The 14,616-nt window shown below is 54.0% G+C and overlaps 1 protein-coding gene and 1 long non-coding RNA gene across 7 annotated transcripts in view; one reads left to right on the top strand and one right to left on the bottom strand.

The window, feature by feature from the left end:
- PPP1R12B (protein phosphatase 1 regulatory subunit 12B) overlaps window positions 1-14,616 on the bottom strand; it is a 177,157-nt gene that overhangs the window by 61,685 nt on the left and 100,856 nt on the right. For all 6 annotated transcript variants that reach the window (XM_069545036.1, XM_069545037.1, XM_069545035.1 and 3 more), the window contains one exon: window positions 10,161-10,251. In XM_069545036.1, coding sequence (XP_069401137.1) covers window positions 10,161-10,251 — 91 coding nt within the window. The remainder of the gene's footprint in view (window positions 1-10,160; window positions 10,252-14,616) is intronic.
- LOC138416217 (uncharacterized) lies at window positions 9,350-13,122 on the top strand. Its single transcript, XR_011247592.1, has 3 exons — window positions 9,350-9,996; window positions 10,113-10,611; window positions 12,859-13,122. It is a non-coding gene; the product is annotated as an uncharacterized lncRNA (long non-coding RNA).

Genomic DNA, 14,616 nt, shown 5'->3' on the forward strand with positions numbered 1-14,616 from the left:
ATACACCGAACACAAGTGCCTGGGTGTGCAGAGGTCCGGGCCCGGGTCCAGGTGCACCGCAAGGGCAGCCCTCCAGCGTCGCCGCTCGAGCTCCACGAGCACCCCCTGCCGTGTCCACACCCATCCACTCGGCTCCTCGGGGCCCTCCCGACCTCAAAGAGCACGTGGGCTCCAGCTATCCCAGGAGAACTGGAGCTGACACACAGGAAGAGCCAGGCTCAACAAGGTGAAACGTCAGTCAGGCTAGGACAACCACCAAACCGCAAACTGCATCCACACACACACACAGAGCTGGCCGCGAGGGCATGGCCAGCACGGCGGAGCAGGAAGACCCGGAGCACAGCCCTCCGGGGCTCATCAGAATGACCGCTGTGACGGGGTTGGACAGGAAGGGTCTGCCACAGCTACGGGGAGAAGGGGCCACTGCAAGACAGCAGGAGGGGCGGCCCACTCGCGGCAGGCTGACTAACCGCAGAGGGGGCTGAGGGGCTCCCCAGCTGGGGGTCCTGTGCTGGGGAAGGCGAGCCCCCAGAATGCCGGGCTTCGAGGCCAGCAGGGCTTCCTCGGGGAGTCGCCAAGGCCTGTGGGGAGCAGAGACTCCGCTCCTGCAGGCACACAGAGCTTCACACACCCCACAACCCAGGGTGGAAGCTGGGACTTCAAAAGAGCCAGATCAGACCCACTGGCTGACCGGAGTCTCCCCGAGAGGCAGGCTGTGACACTCTGGACAAGACACCGGTGGCAGCCACACTGGGAGCTGGTCCCGCGCCAAGGACGCGGCTGCAGGCCAGCGCCACGGTGGGACCCTCCCTCCAGCCCAGTACCCGCAGCACCTGGCCCCCAGCAACACACAGCATGGGAGGCCTCAGGCCCAGCAACCAAGCGGGTAGGGACGTGTGCCCATACCCCTCCCCAGCAGACAGGCTGTCTGATGAGTCCTCGAGCCCACAGCAGCCCTGGACAGCCAGCCCCTCACACCAGCACAGGCGCTGGGTGGGGACGCAGGGACCTGCGCCCGCGGACCCTGGAGCCCGGGTCAACCCACCAGCGGGCAGACTCCAGACCCAGACATGGCTGGGGCCTGGCCCTGTCCACGAGCAGCCTGTGTCGACCTCGAGACCAGCCTCACACACCAGTGGGTGGACACTGGCCCCAGGATAGCTGCAGGCCACTGCCTGCCGTGGGCTGACTGGGTCCACCACCTGCAGGCGGACACCAGCCCTGGGGTTTCCTGCCCTGACTCCCTCACCAGTGAACCAGCAGCAGCCCCAGGGTCCCCCACAGCCCACACGGGGGCACCCTAGAGCACGGAGCGCTGCTGACCACAGGGAGGTGCACCACTGGCATGCACGGGACACTTCCTACAAAAGGCCACTTCTCTCCGAGACCGGGAAAACAGAACCAACCTGCTGGACACGCGGAAATAAAAACAGCAAGTTAGGCAAAGGGAGGCAACAGAACATGTTCTAAACGAAGGAGCAAGAAAACACTCCAAACAACAACTAGGTGAAGCAGAAACAGGCGACCTCCCTGAGAAGAAGGTCCCGGCAACGCCTGTGAGGGAGCCCGGAGAACCGAAGGGAGAGCGGGGAGGCAGGAAGCGCAGAGAGCGGCCAGAGGCGAGAGCCGCGGTCAGAGCGGGAACGCGCTAGAAGGGACCAAGGGGTGACTGAGCGCTACGGAGAACGGGCCAGCGACCCAAGGGAGAGTGGGGGGTGTCACGGCTCTGTACAGGACAAGGAGAGCGTGCGCGTAAATGCGCGGGTGTAGGAGGCCTCAGGACGACAGCAAGCGCACCGATGCTCATATTACAGGAGCCCCAGAGGAGAAGGGGCCACGGGGCCACTGAGCGCGCTTGGAGACACGACAGCTGGAAGCTCCCTGACCCGGGAAGCGAAACAGACATCCAGGTCCAGGAAACACTGGGTCCCCACCGAGAATAACCCAAAGAGGACTACACCAAGGCACCTCGGGATCAAATCGGCAAAAGTTAGAGACGAAGAGAGGATATTAAAAGCACCAATGGAGAAGCAACAAGCTATGAACAAGGGAACTCCCATACAGTTATCAGCTGACTTTTCAGCAAAAACTCCGTAAGACAGAAGGGGCATGATACATTCACAGCGCTGAAAAGGAAAGGCCTACAATCAAGAATACCCTCCTCAGCGAGGCTCTCATCTGGAGTGGATGAAGAAAGCAAAAGTTTTATACACAAGCAAAAGCTAAGAGAGTTCAGCACCACAAAACCAGCTTTACAAGAAATGTTAAAGGGATTTCTCTAAGCAAAAGAAAGGGAAAAGGTCACAACTAGAAGCGTGGAAATTACAAAAGGGAAAATCTCGCCGGCAAAGGCGAACACACAGGAAAGGAAGCATCAATCCATCAAGCAACCAAGTACAAAGCTCGCCTCAATCAAGCAACCAATTACAAAGCTCGCTTCCATCAAGCAACCAAGTACAAAGCTTGCATCCATCAAGCAACCAAGTACAAAGCTCACCTCAATCAAACAACCAAGTACAACGCTCACATCAATCAATCAACCAAGTACAAAGCTTGCCTCAATCAATCAAGCAACCAAGTACAAAGCTCGCCTCAATCAAGCAACCAAGTACAAAGCTCGCCTCAATCAAGCAACCAAGTACAAAGCTCGCATCAATCAAGCAACCAAGTACAAAGCTTGCCTCAATCAATCAAGCAACCAAGTACAAAGCTCGCATCAATCAAGCAACCAAGTACAAAGCTCGCCTCAATCAAGCAACCAAGTACAAAGCTCGCATCAATCAAGCAACCAAGTACAAAGCTCGTGGGCTTCCCTGCAGCTCAGATGGTAAGAATCCACCACAACCTGGGAGACCTGGGTTTGATCCCTGCAGACAGGTTAAAAGACTAGTAAAATCAACTATATCCACAATAAGCAGTTAAGGGACAAAATGAAAGGATGTAAGATAGGTAAAAAGCAGCAATCTTGGAGGGGAAAGAATGACAAATGCAGGGTTATTAAAATTTTTTTGAAATTAGAGCGATCAGCGACTTGAAACACAAACCTCATGGTAATTACAAGCCAGGAGACTATGACAGACTCAGACACAAGGCAGGGAAAGACGCCCAAACACAGCACGAGAGACAGTCCTCAAACCGTAAGGGATACGAACAAAGGGGGGGTGAGCGAAAGAACTGCAAAAACAGTCTCAGAACAGCAACAGAGTGACAGCAGGTACACACAGAGCAATAACCACTGTAAATGTGCATGGATTAAATGCTCCAATCAAGAGAGAGTGGCTGGATCCACTCTGGTACAGAAACAAGACCCACACATACTGCCAGCAAGGGAGACACTTCAGGCCTGAGACACGCAGCCTGAGAGCAAGGGGAATGGGCAAGGCATGCGATGCAGACGGCAATCCAGAGAAAGCCAGGAGACACACCTTAGAACAGAGCGCTGCAAGAGACAAAGAGGGAAAGGACGCGACGACCGAGGGACGACTCCGAAAGGGAGACACAGCAATTACGCTCGTACGCGCACCCAGCACAGGAGCGCCTAAACGAGTCAGGGGAGGAGTGAGAGACGCGGCAGGGGCTCCACAGCAACACAGCGACAGGAGGGGCTCCACCCCACTCACATCAGCGGACACGCGGCCCGCACAGGGCGTCAGGGCGGGGACACTGGCTGTGTGTCACGCCCGACCAGAGGGCCCCTCCCTTCGAAAGCAGCGGCACACACACGCTCTCAGACGCACATTCTCCAGGGCAGATTTGCACCGCTGCACAAGTCACAGGGAATTTAGCGCAGCTGAGACCACATCAGGCATCTATTACAACCACGAGGCTCTGAGACTAGAAACCAACTGAAAAAAGAAAGAAACCCTGCAAAACCCACAGACACATGGGGGCTAAACAGTGTGCTACTAGACGACTGATGGGCCACTGGAGAGGCCGAAGCAGAGCCCAAAGCACCCCCGGAGACAAATGAGATGGAAGCGCAGCCCTCCGAGGCCTCCGGAAGCGCAGCCCTCCGAGGCCTCCGGGGCACTGCAAAGGCCGTCCTAAGGGGTATCTGTAGCAATACAGGCCTACCTCAGGATACATAGCAAACCTCACACAACCTAGCCTTCACCAAAGGAATCAGAAAAAGAAGAATAAACAAAATCCACAGTTAGCAGACAGCAAGGAGATCAAAGCAGTCAATCCTAGAGGAAATCAACCCTGAACATTCACTGGAGGGACTGACGCTGAGGCTCCAGTACTTTGGCCACCTGATGCTAAGAGCCGACTGACTGGAAAAGACCCCGGTGCTGGGAAAGATCGAAGGCGGGAGAAGAAGGCAACGGAGGATGAGACGGTTGGAAGGCATCACCGACTCGATGGGCACGAAGCTGGGCACGTTCCTGCAGACGGTGAAGGACAGGGAAGCCTGTCCGTGGGGTTGCAGAGAGTTGGAGACGACTTAGCGACTGAACTGCGCCGAGAGTCAGCAGCAGAGTCACGATGGCCAGAGTAGGAACAGGCGGGGCAGGGAGCAAAAGTGAACGGGAGATCGGTGGGACCAACCTCGCTCCTCGGAAAGACACATGGACACATTTCTAGAGATGACAGTCTGAACCAGGAAGGGCAGGAACAGGCGAGGCAGGGAGCAAAAGTGAACGGGGAGATCGGTGGAACCAACCTCGCTCCTCGGAAAGACACATGGACACATTTCTAGAGATGACAGTCTGAACCAGGAAGGGCAGGAACAGGCGAGGCAGGGAGCAAAAGTGAACGGGGAGATCGGTGGAACCAACCTCGCTCCTCGGAAAGACACATGGACACATTTCTAGAGATGACAGTCTGAACCAGGAAGGGCAGGAACAGGTGAAGCAGGGACCAAAAGCGACCGAAAAGATCGATGGAATCAACCTCGTTCCTCAAAAAGATAAAAAAAACTGACAAACCTTTAGCCAGACTCATCCAAAAAAGAGAGAGCGCAAATCAAGTCAGAAAAGAAGCTGCAACTGACACTGCGGAAATAAAGGCAATGAGAGGCTGCTATGAGCAAGCATATGCCAAGAAGGGCCGCCACCTAGAAAAATGGCACGCTTCTAGAGACGACCATCTAAACCAGGAAGACAGGAAAGATGGCCTGACCCAGTAACAGTGAGGAAACGGAATCAGCAATAGTAACAGAAGCTCCCCACAAACAGAAGTCCAGGACCAGGTGGTTTTACAAGTGAATTCTACAAAACATTTAGAGAAGAGATAACACCTATCCTTCCGAAAGCTTCCAAAAAAGAAGAGTAAGGAATGCTTCTGAACTCATTCTCTGAGGCCAGCATCATCTCGATACCAAAACCAGACAGATATAACACACAAAAAGAAAACAACAGGCTGAAATCCCTGATGAACATAGATGTGAAAACTGTCAATTAAATACAAGCAAACCAGATCCCATAAACGTTAAAAAGATCAACCACCATGATCCCTCTTCATGGACCACAGCTTGTTGTGGCGAAGGGGCTTGTGCAATTCAATGTAGCCATGCAGCCCTGCAAGGCCACCCAAGACAGACGGGTCTCACTGGAGAAGGAAATGGCAGCCCACTCCAGTATTCTTGCCTGGAAAACCCACGGAGAGCATGAAAAGGCAAAAAAATATGATTCTGGAAGATGAGCCCCCAGGTGGGAAGTGTCCGGTGTGCTACTGGGCAAGAGCAGAGGGCACTACCAACAGCTCTGAGAAGACCAAAGGGCGGGGCTGCTCACGACCGCACCGCGGGCGGGGCTGCTCACGACTGCAGATTCAAGGGACCAGACCTGAGGGGGCGCCTGAGGAACTGAGGATGGAGGTTTGTTAAGACTGTACGGGAAGCAGTGACCAAAACCTACCCAAAGAAGAAACACGAGAAGGCAATGCGGTTGTCTGAGGAGGCCTGCAAATATCTGAGACATGGAAAGCAAGGGAGGGAAAGACAGCACCAACTGAATGCAGAGTCCCAGAGAAGAGCAAGGAGAGACGAGAGAGCCCTTTAAACAAGCAGTGCAGAGAAATAGAAAAAAACAGCAAAATGGGAAAGACTAGAGGCCACTTCAGGAACGCTGAAGATGTCATGGGAACACTTCACCCAAGGCCAGGCTCAGCAAAGGACAGAAATGGGAGGCCCTGGCAGAAGCAGCAGAGATTAGGAGGTGGCAAAAAGAGACTCTGAAAAGCTAGACAAGAAAGGTCTTGATGACCCGGATAACCAGAGTCTGACATCCTTGAGTACGAAGTCAAGTGGGCCTTGGGAAGCATCACTACGAACAAAGCTAGTGGAGGTGACGGGATTCCAACTGAGCTGTTTCAAATCCTAAAAGATGATGCTGTTAAAGTGCTGCACTCAATATGCCAGCAAATATGGAAAACTCAGCAGCGGCCACAGGACTGGAAAAGGTCAGTTTTCATTCCAATCCCAAAGAAAGGCAATGCCAAAGAATGCTCAAACTACCGCACAATTGCACTCATTTCACATGCTAGCAAGATAATGCTCAAAATCCTTCAAGCTAGGCTTCAACAGTACGTGAACAGAGAATTTCCAGACGTACAAGCTGGGTTTAGAAAAGGCAGAGGAACCAGAGATCCAACTGCCAACATCTGCTGGATCACAGAGAAAGCAAGGGAATTTCAGAAACACATCTACTTATGCTTCACTGCCTACACCAAAGCCTTTGACGATGTGAATCGCAACAAACTGTGGAAAATTCTTCAAGAGTCGAGAGTTCCAGACCACCTGACCTGCCTCCTGAGAAATCCATATGCTGGTCAGGAAGCAACAGAACTAGAGATGGATCAGCTGGCTGGCTCCAGATTGGGAAAGGAGGCCGTCAAGGGGTACACACTGTGCCCCTGCTTACTTAACTTACATGCTGAGTACATCAGGTGAAACGCTGGGCTGGAGGAATCACAAGTTGGAATGAAGATTTCCCGGAGAAGTATCAGTAACCTCAGATGTGCAGACGACACCATTTTAATGGCAGAAAGTGAGGAGCAAGCAAAGAGCCTCTTGATGAAGGTGAAAGAAGAGAGTGAAAAAGCTGGCTAAGAATTCAACATTCAGAAAACTAAGATCATGGCATCTGGTTCCATCACTTCATGGCAAATAGAAGGGGAAAAAGCGGAAACAGTTTTCAGATTCTATTTTCTGGACTCCAAAATCACTGCAGAGTGCAGTGACTGTAGCCATGAAACTCAAAGACGCTTGCTCCTTGGAATGAGAGTGATGACAGGCCTAGCGAGTGCATTAACAGAGCAGAGGCACCAGTTGCCTGCAAAGGTCCACGGTCAAAGCCGCGGCGTCTCCAGCAGTGATGAGAGAGGAGGCTGGGCGCCGAAGAGTCGACGCTTTTGACCTGTGGTTGGAGAAGACTCCTGAGAGTCCCTTGGACTGCAAGGCGCTCCCACCAGTCCATCCTAAAGGAGATGAGACGGTTAGATAGAATCGCTGACTCAGCGACCATGAATGTGGGACAGGGGAGGCCAGAGGAGCCAGGCGGCGCTGCAGTCCATGGGACCACAGAGATCCGGACTCAGACTGAGCAACGACAACTAGCAACACTGCGATCAAGTGGGGCTCATCCGGGGCATGTAAGGGGGATTTAGTATCTACATGTCAATCAGTGGGGCAGACACCACACGAACGAAGTGAAGACTAGAACCATATGGTCATCTCTGTAAAGGCACAAAGAGCTTTCAACAAAACTCAACATCCATTCATGATGCAAAAACAATTCTCCAGAGAGTGTGGACAGAGAAAACACACCTCAACATAATACAGGCTACACATGAGAAGCCTCGCGCGAACACCATGCTCAACGGTGGAGTTCTGAAAGCATTTGTCTACGATCAGGAGCAAGACACGGATGCCCACTCTTGCCACTTTTATTCAACACCGTACTCGAAGTCCTAGCTATAGGAATCAGACAAGAAAAAGAAATAAAAGGAACCCACACTGGAAAAGAATGAGTAAAGCTGTCAGTGTGTGTGGATAACATGATCCTATACATGGAAAATCTCAGCGATGCCACCCCAAAGCCACGAGGGCTCATGGACTCGGTAAAGGCACAGGATATAAGATTAACGAGAAGACAGACAGAAGCGTGGAGAAGGTAACTGCAACCCACTCCAGTGCTCTTGCCTGGAGAATCCCATGGGCAGAGGAGCCTGGCAGGCTACAGTCCCCGGCGTCACAAGAGAGCCGGACACGACTGAGTGGCTAAGCAGCGACAACAAGACAGAAACACGTGATCCAGCCCCTTCTGCTTCCGGGTCTGTATCTAAAGACACAAAAGCAGGGACTGAAGAGTCAGCTGCACATCATGTTCACAGCAACACTGTTCACGGCTGCCCAGCAGTGGGAGCAGCCAAGTGTCCATCAGGGTGGCAGCCGAACACGACGCGGTGTGGACACACCGTGGAATACCGTCCGGCCGCACGAGGCAGGGCGACGTGGGCGGCACAGGGAGAGGCTGCCGCCGGCGGGCAGGGGCTGCAACTCCACTCACACAGCCACCTGGAGCCAAGGCCAGGGAGAAGGGGCACAGCAGGGCTGCTGGCAGCCGGGGGAACAAACGAGGGCCCAGGGGGTCGAGAGTTTCAGTTTGGAAGAGGAAGGCCGTTCCAAAGATGGATGGCTGCCAACCACCGTGACTGTCTTCACTGCCGATGAACTGTCTGCTTAAAAATGGCCAAATTATTAAGCTGCACGTTACATGCTCTTCCACAATAAACCCAAACAAGCAGATGGCAGCCAGTCTGGCCCTCTCGAGGTTGCGTCCTCTGGGGGAAGGAGCCGCCGTCAAGCACAAGCAGTCACAGCTGTGACAGCGCCTGCCCGGCCCTGGGCGTCCGTCAGTCCTGAGCCTTCCTGCTCGGCGTCTTTAGCATCTGAAACTGCGGGGCTTCCCCACCCCCTGGAAATGGCCTTCTCACCCCTCTGGACCACCTCCTGTTGACTCCTCACCCTCTGCCGGCCCAGCTCACCCTCCTCTGCCTCCCTGATGCCCAACCACAGGCCCCGTCCATGTCGCTGCCACAGGCCCACGGCCCAGCTCGGCCAAGGGACAGCTGCCCACATGCCTCCAGGCTTCCGAGACGACCCATCGGGTCTCGGCGACCTTTCCGAGATATTCCTCACCGCAATACCTCCTTCAGGCCTCTTTCCTTTCGTAACATCACTAGTGGAACATAAGCCACACCTGGCGGCACACACACTGCCTCTGAGCACGCTCCCGGGCTGCACACACCCGCACCCAGCGTCAGGGACGCCCCCCACACCCTCGGGGTCGCTTCCCGTCCCCCCTCCAGCCCTCAGCGAACACTCGTCCACTTTCTCTTCTCTGCCAGTCTGGGGGTTGGCGTGGACGGAGCCGGGCCCCGTGCCTGCCGCCGGCACGGCTGCTGCTTCGGGCTCATCTGCGCCGCAGTGTGCGCACGCTGTAAGGCTTCAGTTCCCTTTGCTGCCAAACAGCACTCCTTGAACATGGGCCATTCCGCCCATCCATTCGTTAATCAACAGGAACCTGTGCAGCGTTTCAAGTCTCGCTGACTGCTTGTTTGTTCAGTCTGTGCAACAGCCCAGCTTGAGCCCACCACCCACACCTGCCGGGGGCCGCGGGCGCCCCGGCTCCACAGCGCCGACCACGCTGCGCCTAAGGGCCCAGGGCTCAGCCCTGCAGCCAACGTGCAGGCTCCACACGGGAGGGGGGCCTCCACAGCAAGTGAAGCCCAGCCAGAGGAGACCCTGAAGGGGGCTTTCTGGTTCCCGCGAACAATGCTGTTATAAAATCTGTGTAGGAGCTTCTCTGTGGATGCCTGCCTTTCTCTCCCGAGTGCACACCCAGGAGCAGCATGTGAGCCCGTGGTAACTGTGGTGAGCACCGAGCTTTTCCTGCAGGAATGAAACGGGCCTTAGCACAAGGGAAATGATTAGGCTTAGCGAGGAAAGAGGAGAGGCCTGCTCTGCGCCTGGAAGAACAGAAGCGAGAGCAGGTATGTGTAGCCATGAACGCATCTGATTCTGTGCAGTGTGAGGTTTAACACAAAAGCTTCTACTGCAGGGGCTGCGAAAAGGCACTCGGTTTATTGTTTTTTAACTGTACTTCCAGTGGAATGGCAGACAGACAAAGGATTCAAAACACAGAGGCCACACTCACTTGGGTAGACCTTCGAGTCTGCCGAGCCTGTCTGGAGCGCGCCTTCCGTAAGGACTCTGCTTCCTCGTCCCGGACGGGAGTCAGATACGACCTGTGGGGAGAGGCACACCAGAGGTGAGGCCCCGGCACGCGCGGGCGGCTCGCACGCCTAGACGGAGCCAGGCAGAGGCGGCCACAGAAGGCCGCTGCAGAGGGCGACAGAGGCCAAGACTCGCTCTGGACCTGCTCCCGTGCATGCAGAGCCGCGTCCCAACGCAGCACGAGACCCTTCCTTCCCCTCTCCCATCCTCACGTGGCTTCTTTCCTGGCCTCACACTCCGGGTGCAAACCTCCAGGGCAGGTGAAGAGGGGTGTGACCCGCCGCCCAACTCCCGCCTTCAGAGCTGGCTTCCGGCCGAGACAGCAGACTCGGCTCCCCAAGTGCAGGCAGCTCCTCCCTCCCTGGAAGCAGGTGGGGGGATGTGTGTGTGTGGGGTGTGTGTGTGGAGGTGGGGATGTGTGTATGGGTGTGGGTGTGTGTGGTGGAGTGTGTGTGTGGAGGCGGGGTGTGTGTGGAGGTGGGGATGTGTGTGTGTGTGGGTATGGGGTATGTGTGGGGTGTTGTGTGTGTCTAGGGGTGTGTGGTGTGTGTGTTGGTGTATGTGTGGTAGGTGTGTGTGTGTGTGGGTGTGTGTGGGGGGCGGGGGTGTGTGTGGTGTAAGTGTATGTGTGGGTGTGTGTGGGGTGTGTGGTGTATGTGTGTGGGGTCGGTGTGTGGTGTGTGTGTGGTGTGTGTATGTGTTGGTGTAGGTGTGTGTGGGGGGCGGATGTACTGCTCCTGGCTCTCAGTCGCTAGTGTGTGCAGTTTATCACTCGCTTTTTGTGGTGTGTCTGTCTGTGGGGGTGTGTGGTGTGTGTGTGGGGGTGTGTGTGTGGTTGTGTTGGTGTAGGTGTGTGGTGTGTGTGTGGGGTTGTGTGTGGTGTGTGTTGGTGTATGTGTGGGGTGTGTGTTAGTGTATGTGTGGTGTGTGTGTGTTGGTGTATGTGTGGGGGGGGGCGTGTGGGGGGGTGGGTGGGGGGTGTGTGTGTGTAGGTGTGTGTGTGGGTAGGTATGTGTAGTTGTGTGCTGGTGTATGTGTGTGTGTGGTGTGTGGTGTGTGTGGTGTGTGTGTGGAGGTTTGTGTGTTGGTGTGAGTGTAGGTGTGTGTGGTGTGTTGGTGTATGTGTGTGTGGTGTTGTGTGTTGGTGTATGTGTGTGTACGTGTGTGTGTGGAGTGTGTTGGTGTATGTGTGGTGTGTGTGGAGGCGTGTGTGTTGTATGTGTGTGGTGTGTGTGTGGGTGTATGTGTGTGGTGTGTGTTGGTGTAAGTGTGTGTGGAGGTGTGTGGGGTGTGTGTTGGTGTGTGTGTTGGTGTATGTGTGTGTACGTGTGTGTGTGTTGGTGTATGTGTGTGTGGTGTGTTGGTGTGTGTGGAGGTGTGTGTGTGGGTGTATGTGTGTGGTGTGCGTGTTGGTGTGTGTGTGTGGTGTGTGTTGGTGTATGTGTGTGTGGTGTGTGGGTGTATGTGTGTGGTGTGTGTGGAGGTGTGTGTTGTGTGTGTGTGTAGGTGTGTGGGGTGTGTGTGTTGATGTGTGTGTGGTGTGTGTGGTGTGGTGGTGTGTGTGGAGGTGTGTGTTGGTGTAAGTGTGTGTGGAGGTGTGTGGGGTGTGTGTGTGTGTGGAGGTGTATGGTGTGTGTGTGTGGTGTGTGTGTTGGTGTACGTGTGTGTGGTGTGTTGGTGTATGTGTGTGGTGTGTGTGGAGGTGTGTGTTGGTGTGTGTGTGGAGGTGTGTGGGGTGTGTGTGTTGATGTGTGTGTGGTGTGTTGTGTGTGTGGTGTTGTGTGTTGGTGTATATGTGTGTACATGTGTGTGTGGTGTGTGTTGGTGTATGTGTGTGGTGTGTGTGTGGGTGTATGTGTGTGGTGTGTGTGTGTGGAGGAGTGTTGGTGTAAGTGTGTGTGTAGGTGTGTGGGGTGTGTGTTGGTGTGTGTGTATGGTGTGTGTGTTGGTGTTTGTGGCGTGTGTGTTGGTGTGTGTGTGTTGGTGTATGTGTGTGTGGTGTGTGTGGTGTGTGTGGAGGTGTGTGTGGAGGTGTGTGTTGGTGTGTGTGTGTAGGTGTGTGGTGTGTGTGGTGTGTTGGTGTGTGTGTGGTGTGTGTGGTGTGTTGGTGTATGTGTGTATGGTGTTGTGTGTTGGTGTATGTGTGTGTACATGTGTGTGTGGTGTGTGTTGGTGTATGTGTGTGGTTTGTGTGGAGGTGTGTGTTGGTGTGTGTGTGGAGGTGTGTGGGGTGTGTGTGTGTGTTGGTGTGTGTGATGTGTGTGTGGTGTGTGGTGTCTTGGTGTATGTGCGCGTGTGTGTGTGGTGTTGTGTGTTGGGGGTGTGTGTGGTGTCTCGGTGTATGTGCACGTGTGTGTGTGGAGGTGTGTGGGGTGTGTGTGTTGATGTGTGTGTGGTGTGTGTGGTGTGTTGGTGTATGTGCACGTGTGTGTGTTGGTGTGTGTGGGGTGTGTGTGGAGGTGTGTGTGTGTGTTGATGTGTGTGTGGTGTCTTGGTGTATGTGCACGTGTGTGTGTGGTGTTGTGTGTTGGGGTGTGTGTGTGTGTGTGGAGGTGTGTGCTGCTCCTTCTGGCTCTCGTCACTAGCCTGTGCAGTTTATCAGTCGCGTCTCCCCCCAGGTACTGAGATGATCGTTTCCGTCCTTCTGCGAATGTGGTGGATTTTGCTGAGTGGTTTTCAAATGATAGAACAACTCTGAGTCCTCGGGATAAGCTCAGCTTGGCCGGGATGCATCACCATATATAGACGTACTTTTCATATAGATTCAGTATTATTTACTTCCGGATTTCCCCATCCTTATTCTTGGAAGAAACTGGCCTGTACTTTTCCTTTCTTATAACAACCTGGCCAGTCTGGGAATTAAAAGTTATGAAAGGTGAAAAGCACTCTCTCCTTGTCTGTTTGGAGAATCTGTGGGAGACGGGGGTCAGTTCCTCCTTAAGCAATTGGAAGAGCTCCCCAGTGGAGCCATCTGGGTTTACAGTGTCCTCTATGGGAAAGCTTTAAGTAAGGGTTTCCGTTTCCTTAACGGAGTTAGGCCCGTCCAGATTCTCTGTTGTGCTAACACTTGTTTGCCGAGGAATCTTATCTACGTCTTCGTATAGAGTGACTGCTGACGATATCCTAACGATGTGTTCCAACTGGCACCGTAGCGCACGCAGGCCTCAGAGACGCTGAGGTCAGCTCCAGACCGCCAGAATAAAGCGAAAGCTGCAGTGAGCTCAGCCGCGCGCCCAGCACCTGTGCAAATCACGTCTGCAGCGCACTGTAGTTGAGTAAGCGTGCAACAGCATGGTGTCTTTAGAAAATAAAGGATGTCCTTCAACTAAACACACTTTTATTGTTAAAATGCTAACCATCAGCTAGGCCTTCAGCAAGATGTAATCTTTTTGCTGGTGGGGGGTCTTGCCTCCATGCTGATGGCTACAGACGGAGCAGGGTGGTGGCTGCTGAGAGCTGCGGTAATTTCTTAAAATGAGACAACAAAGTCTGCCTCACTGATTGACTCTTCCTTTCATAAAAGGCTTCCCCACAGCCTGTCATGCTGTTCGACACCATTTTGCCCACAGTAGAGTTCCTTTCGAAATTGGAGCCAATCCTCAAACCCCGCCACTGCTTTATCAGCTAAGTTCATGTGAGAATCCAAAGGCTTTCTTGCCACTTTCAAGCCTCCGCAGCATCTTCACCAGGAGAAGATTCCATTGCAAAAAAAACTTTAAAAAAATATTTTATCTTTTAAATTGAAGTACAGTTGATTTTTCAGTTGGCAAGTATGGATGTGAGAGTTGGACTGCGAAGAAAGCTGAGCGCCGAAGAATTGCTGCTTTTGAACTGTGGTGTTGGAGAAGACTCTTGAGAGTCCCTTGGACTGCAAGGAGATCCAACCAGTCCATCCTAAAGGAGATTAATCCTGAATATTCATTGGAAGGACTGAAGCTGAAGCTCCAATACTTTGGTCACCTGATGTGAAGAGTCGACTCATTGGAAAAGACCCTGATGCTGGGAGAGACTGAAGGCAGGAGGAGAAGGGGACGACAGGATGAGATGGCTGGGTGGCATCACCGACTCGATGGATGTGCGAGTCTGAGCGAGCTCCAGGAGACAGTGAAGGACAGGGCAGCCCGGCCTGCTGCGGTCCACAGCGTCGCAGAGAGTCGCACACGACCGAGCGCCTGGACAGCAGCAGCTGGTCTGCAACGTCCTGTTGGTTTCAGGGCACAGCGAGATGCGGCCGTTACGCGCGTGCCGACATCGATTCTTCCCCCGGTTCTTTTCCCTTCAGGGTGTCACAGCGCTGAGCACAATCCCCTGCACCGGACCGGAGGCCCTTACTATTCATCTGCTTTATGTGTCGTAGTAACGTGTCTATGTTGGAG

The sequence above is a fragment of the Ovis canadensis genome, chromosome 12 (assembly GCF_042477335.2).
Source record: "Ovis canadensis isolate MfBH-ARS-UI-01 breed Bighorn chromosome 12, ARS-UI_OviCan_v2, whole genome shotgun sequence".
Taxonomy (NCBI): Eukaryota; Metazoa; Chordata; class Mammalia; order Artiodactyla; family Bovidae; genus Ovis; species Ovis canadensis.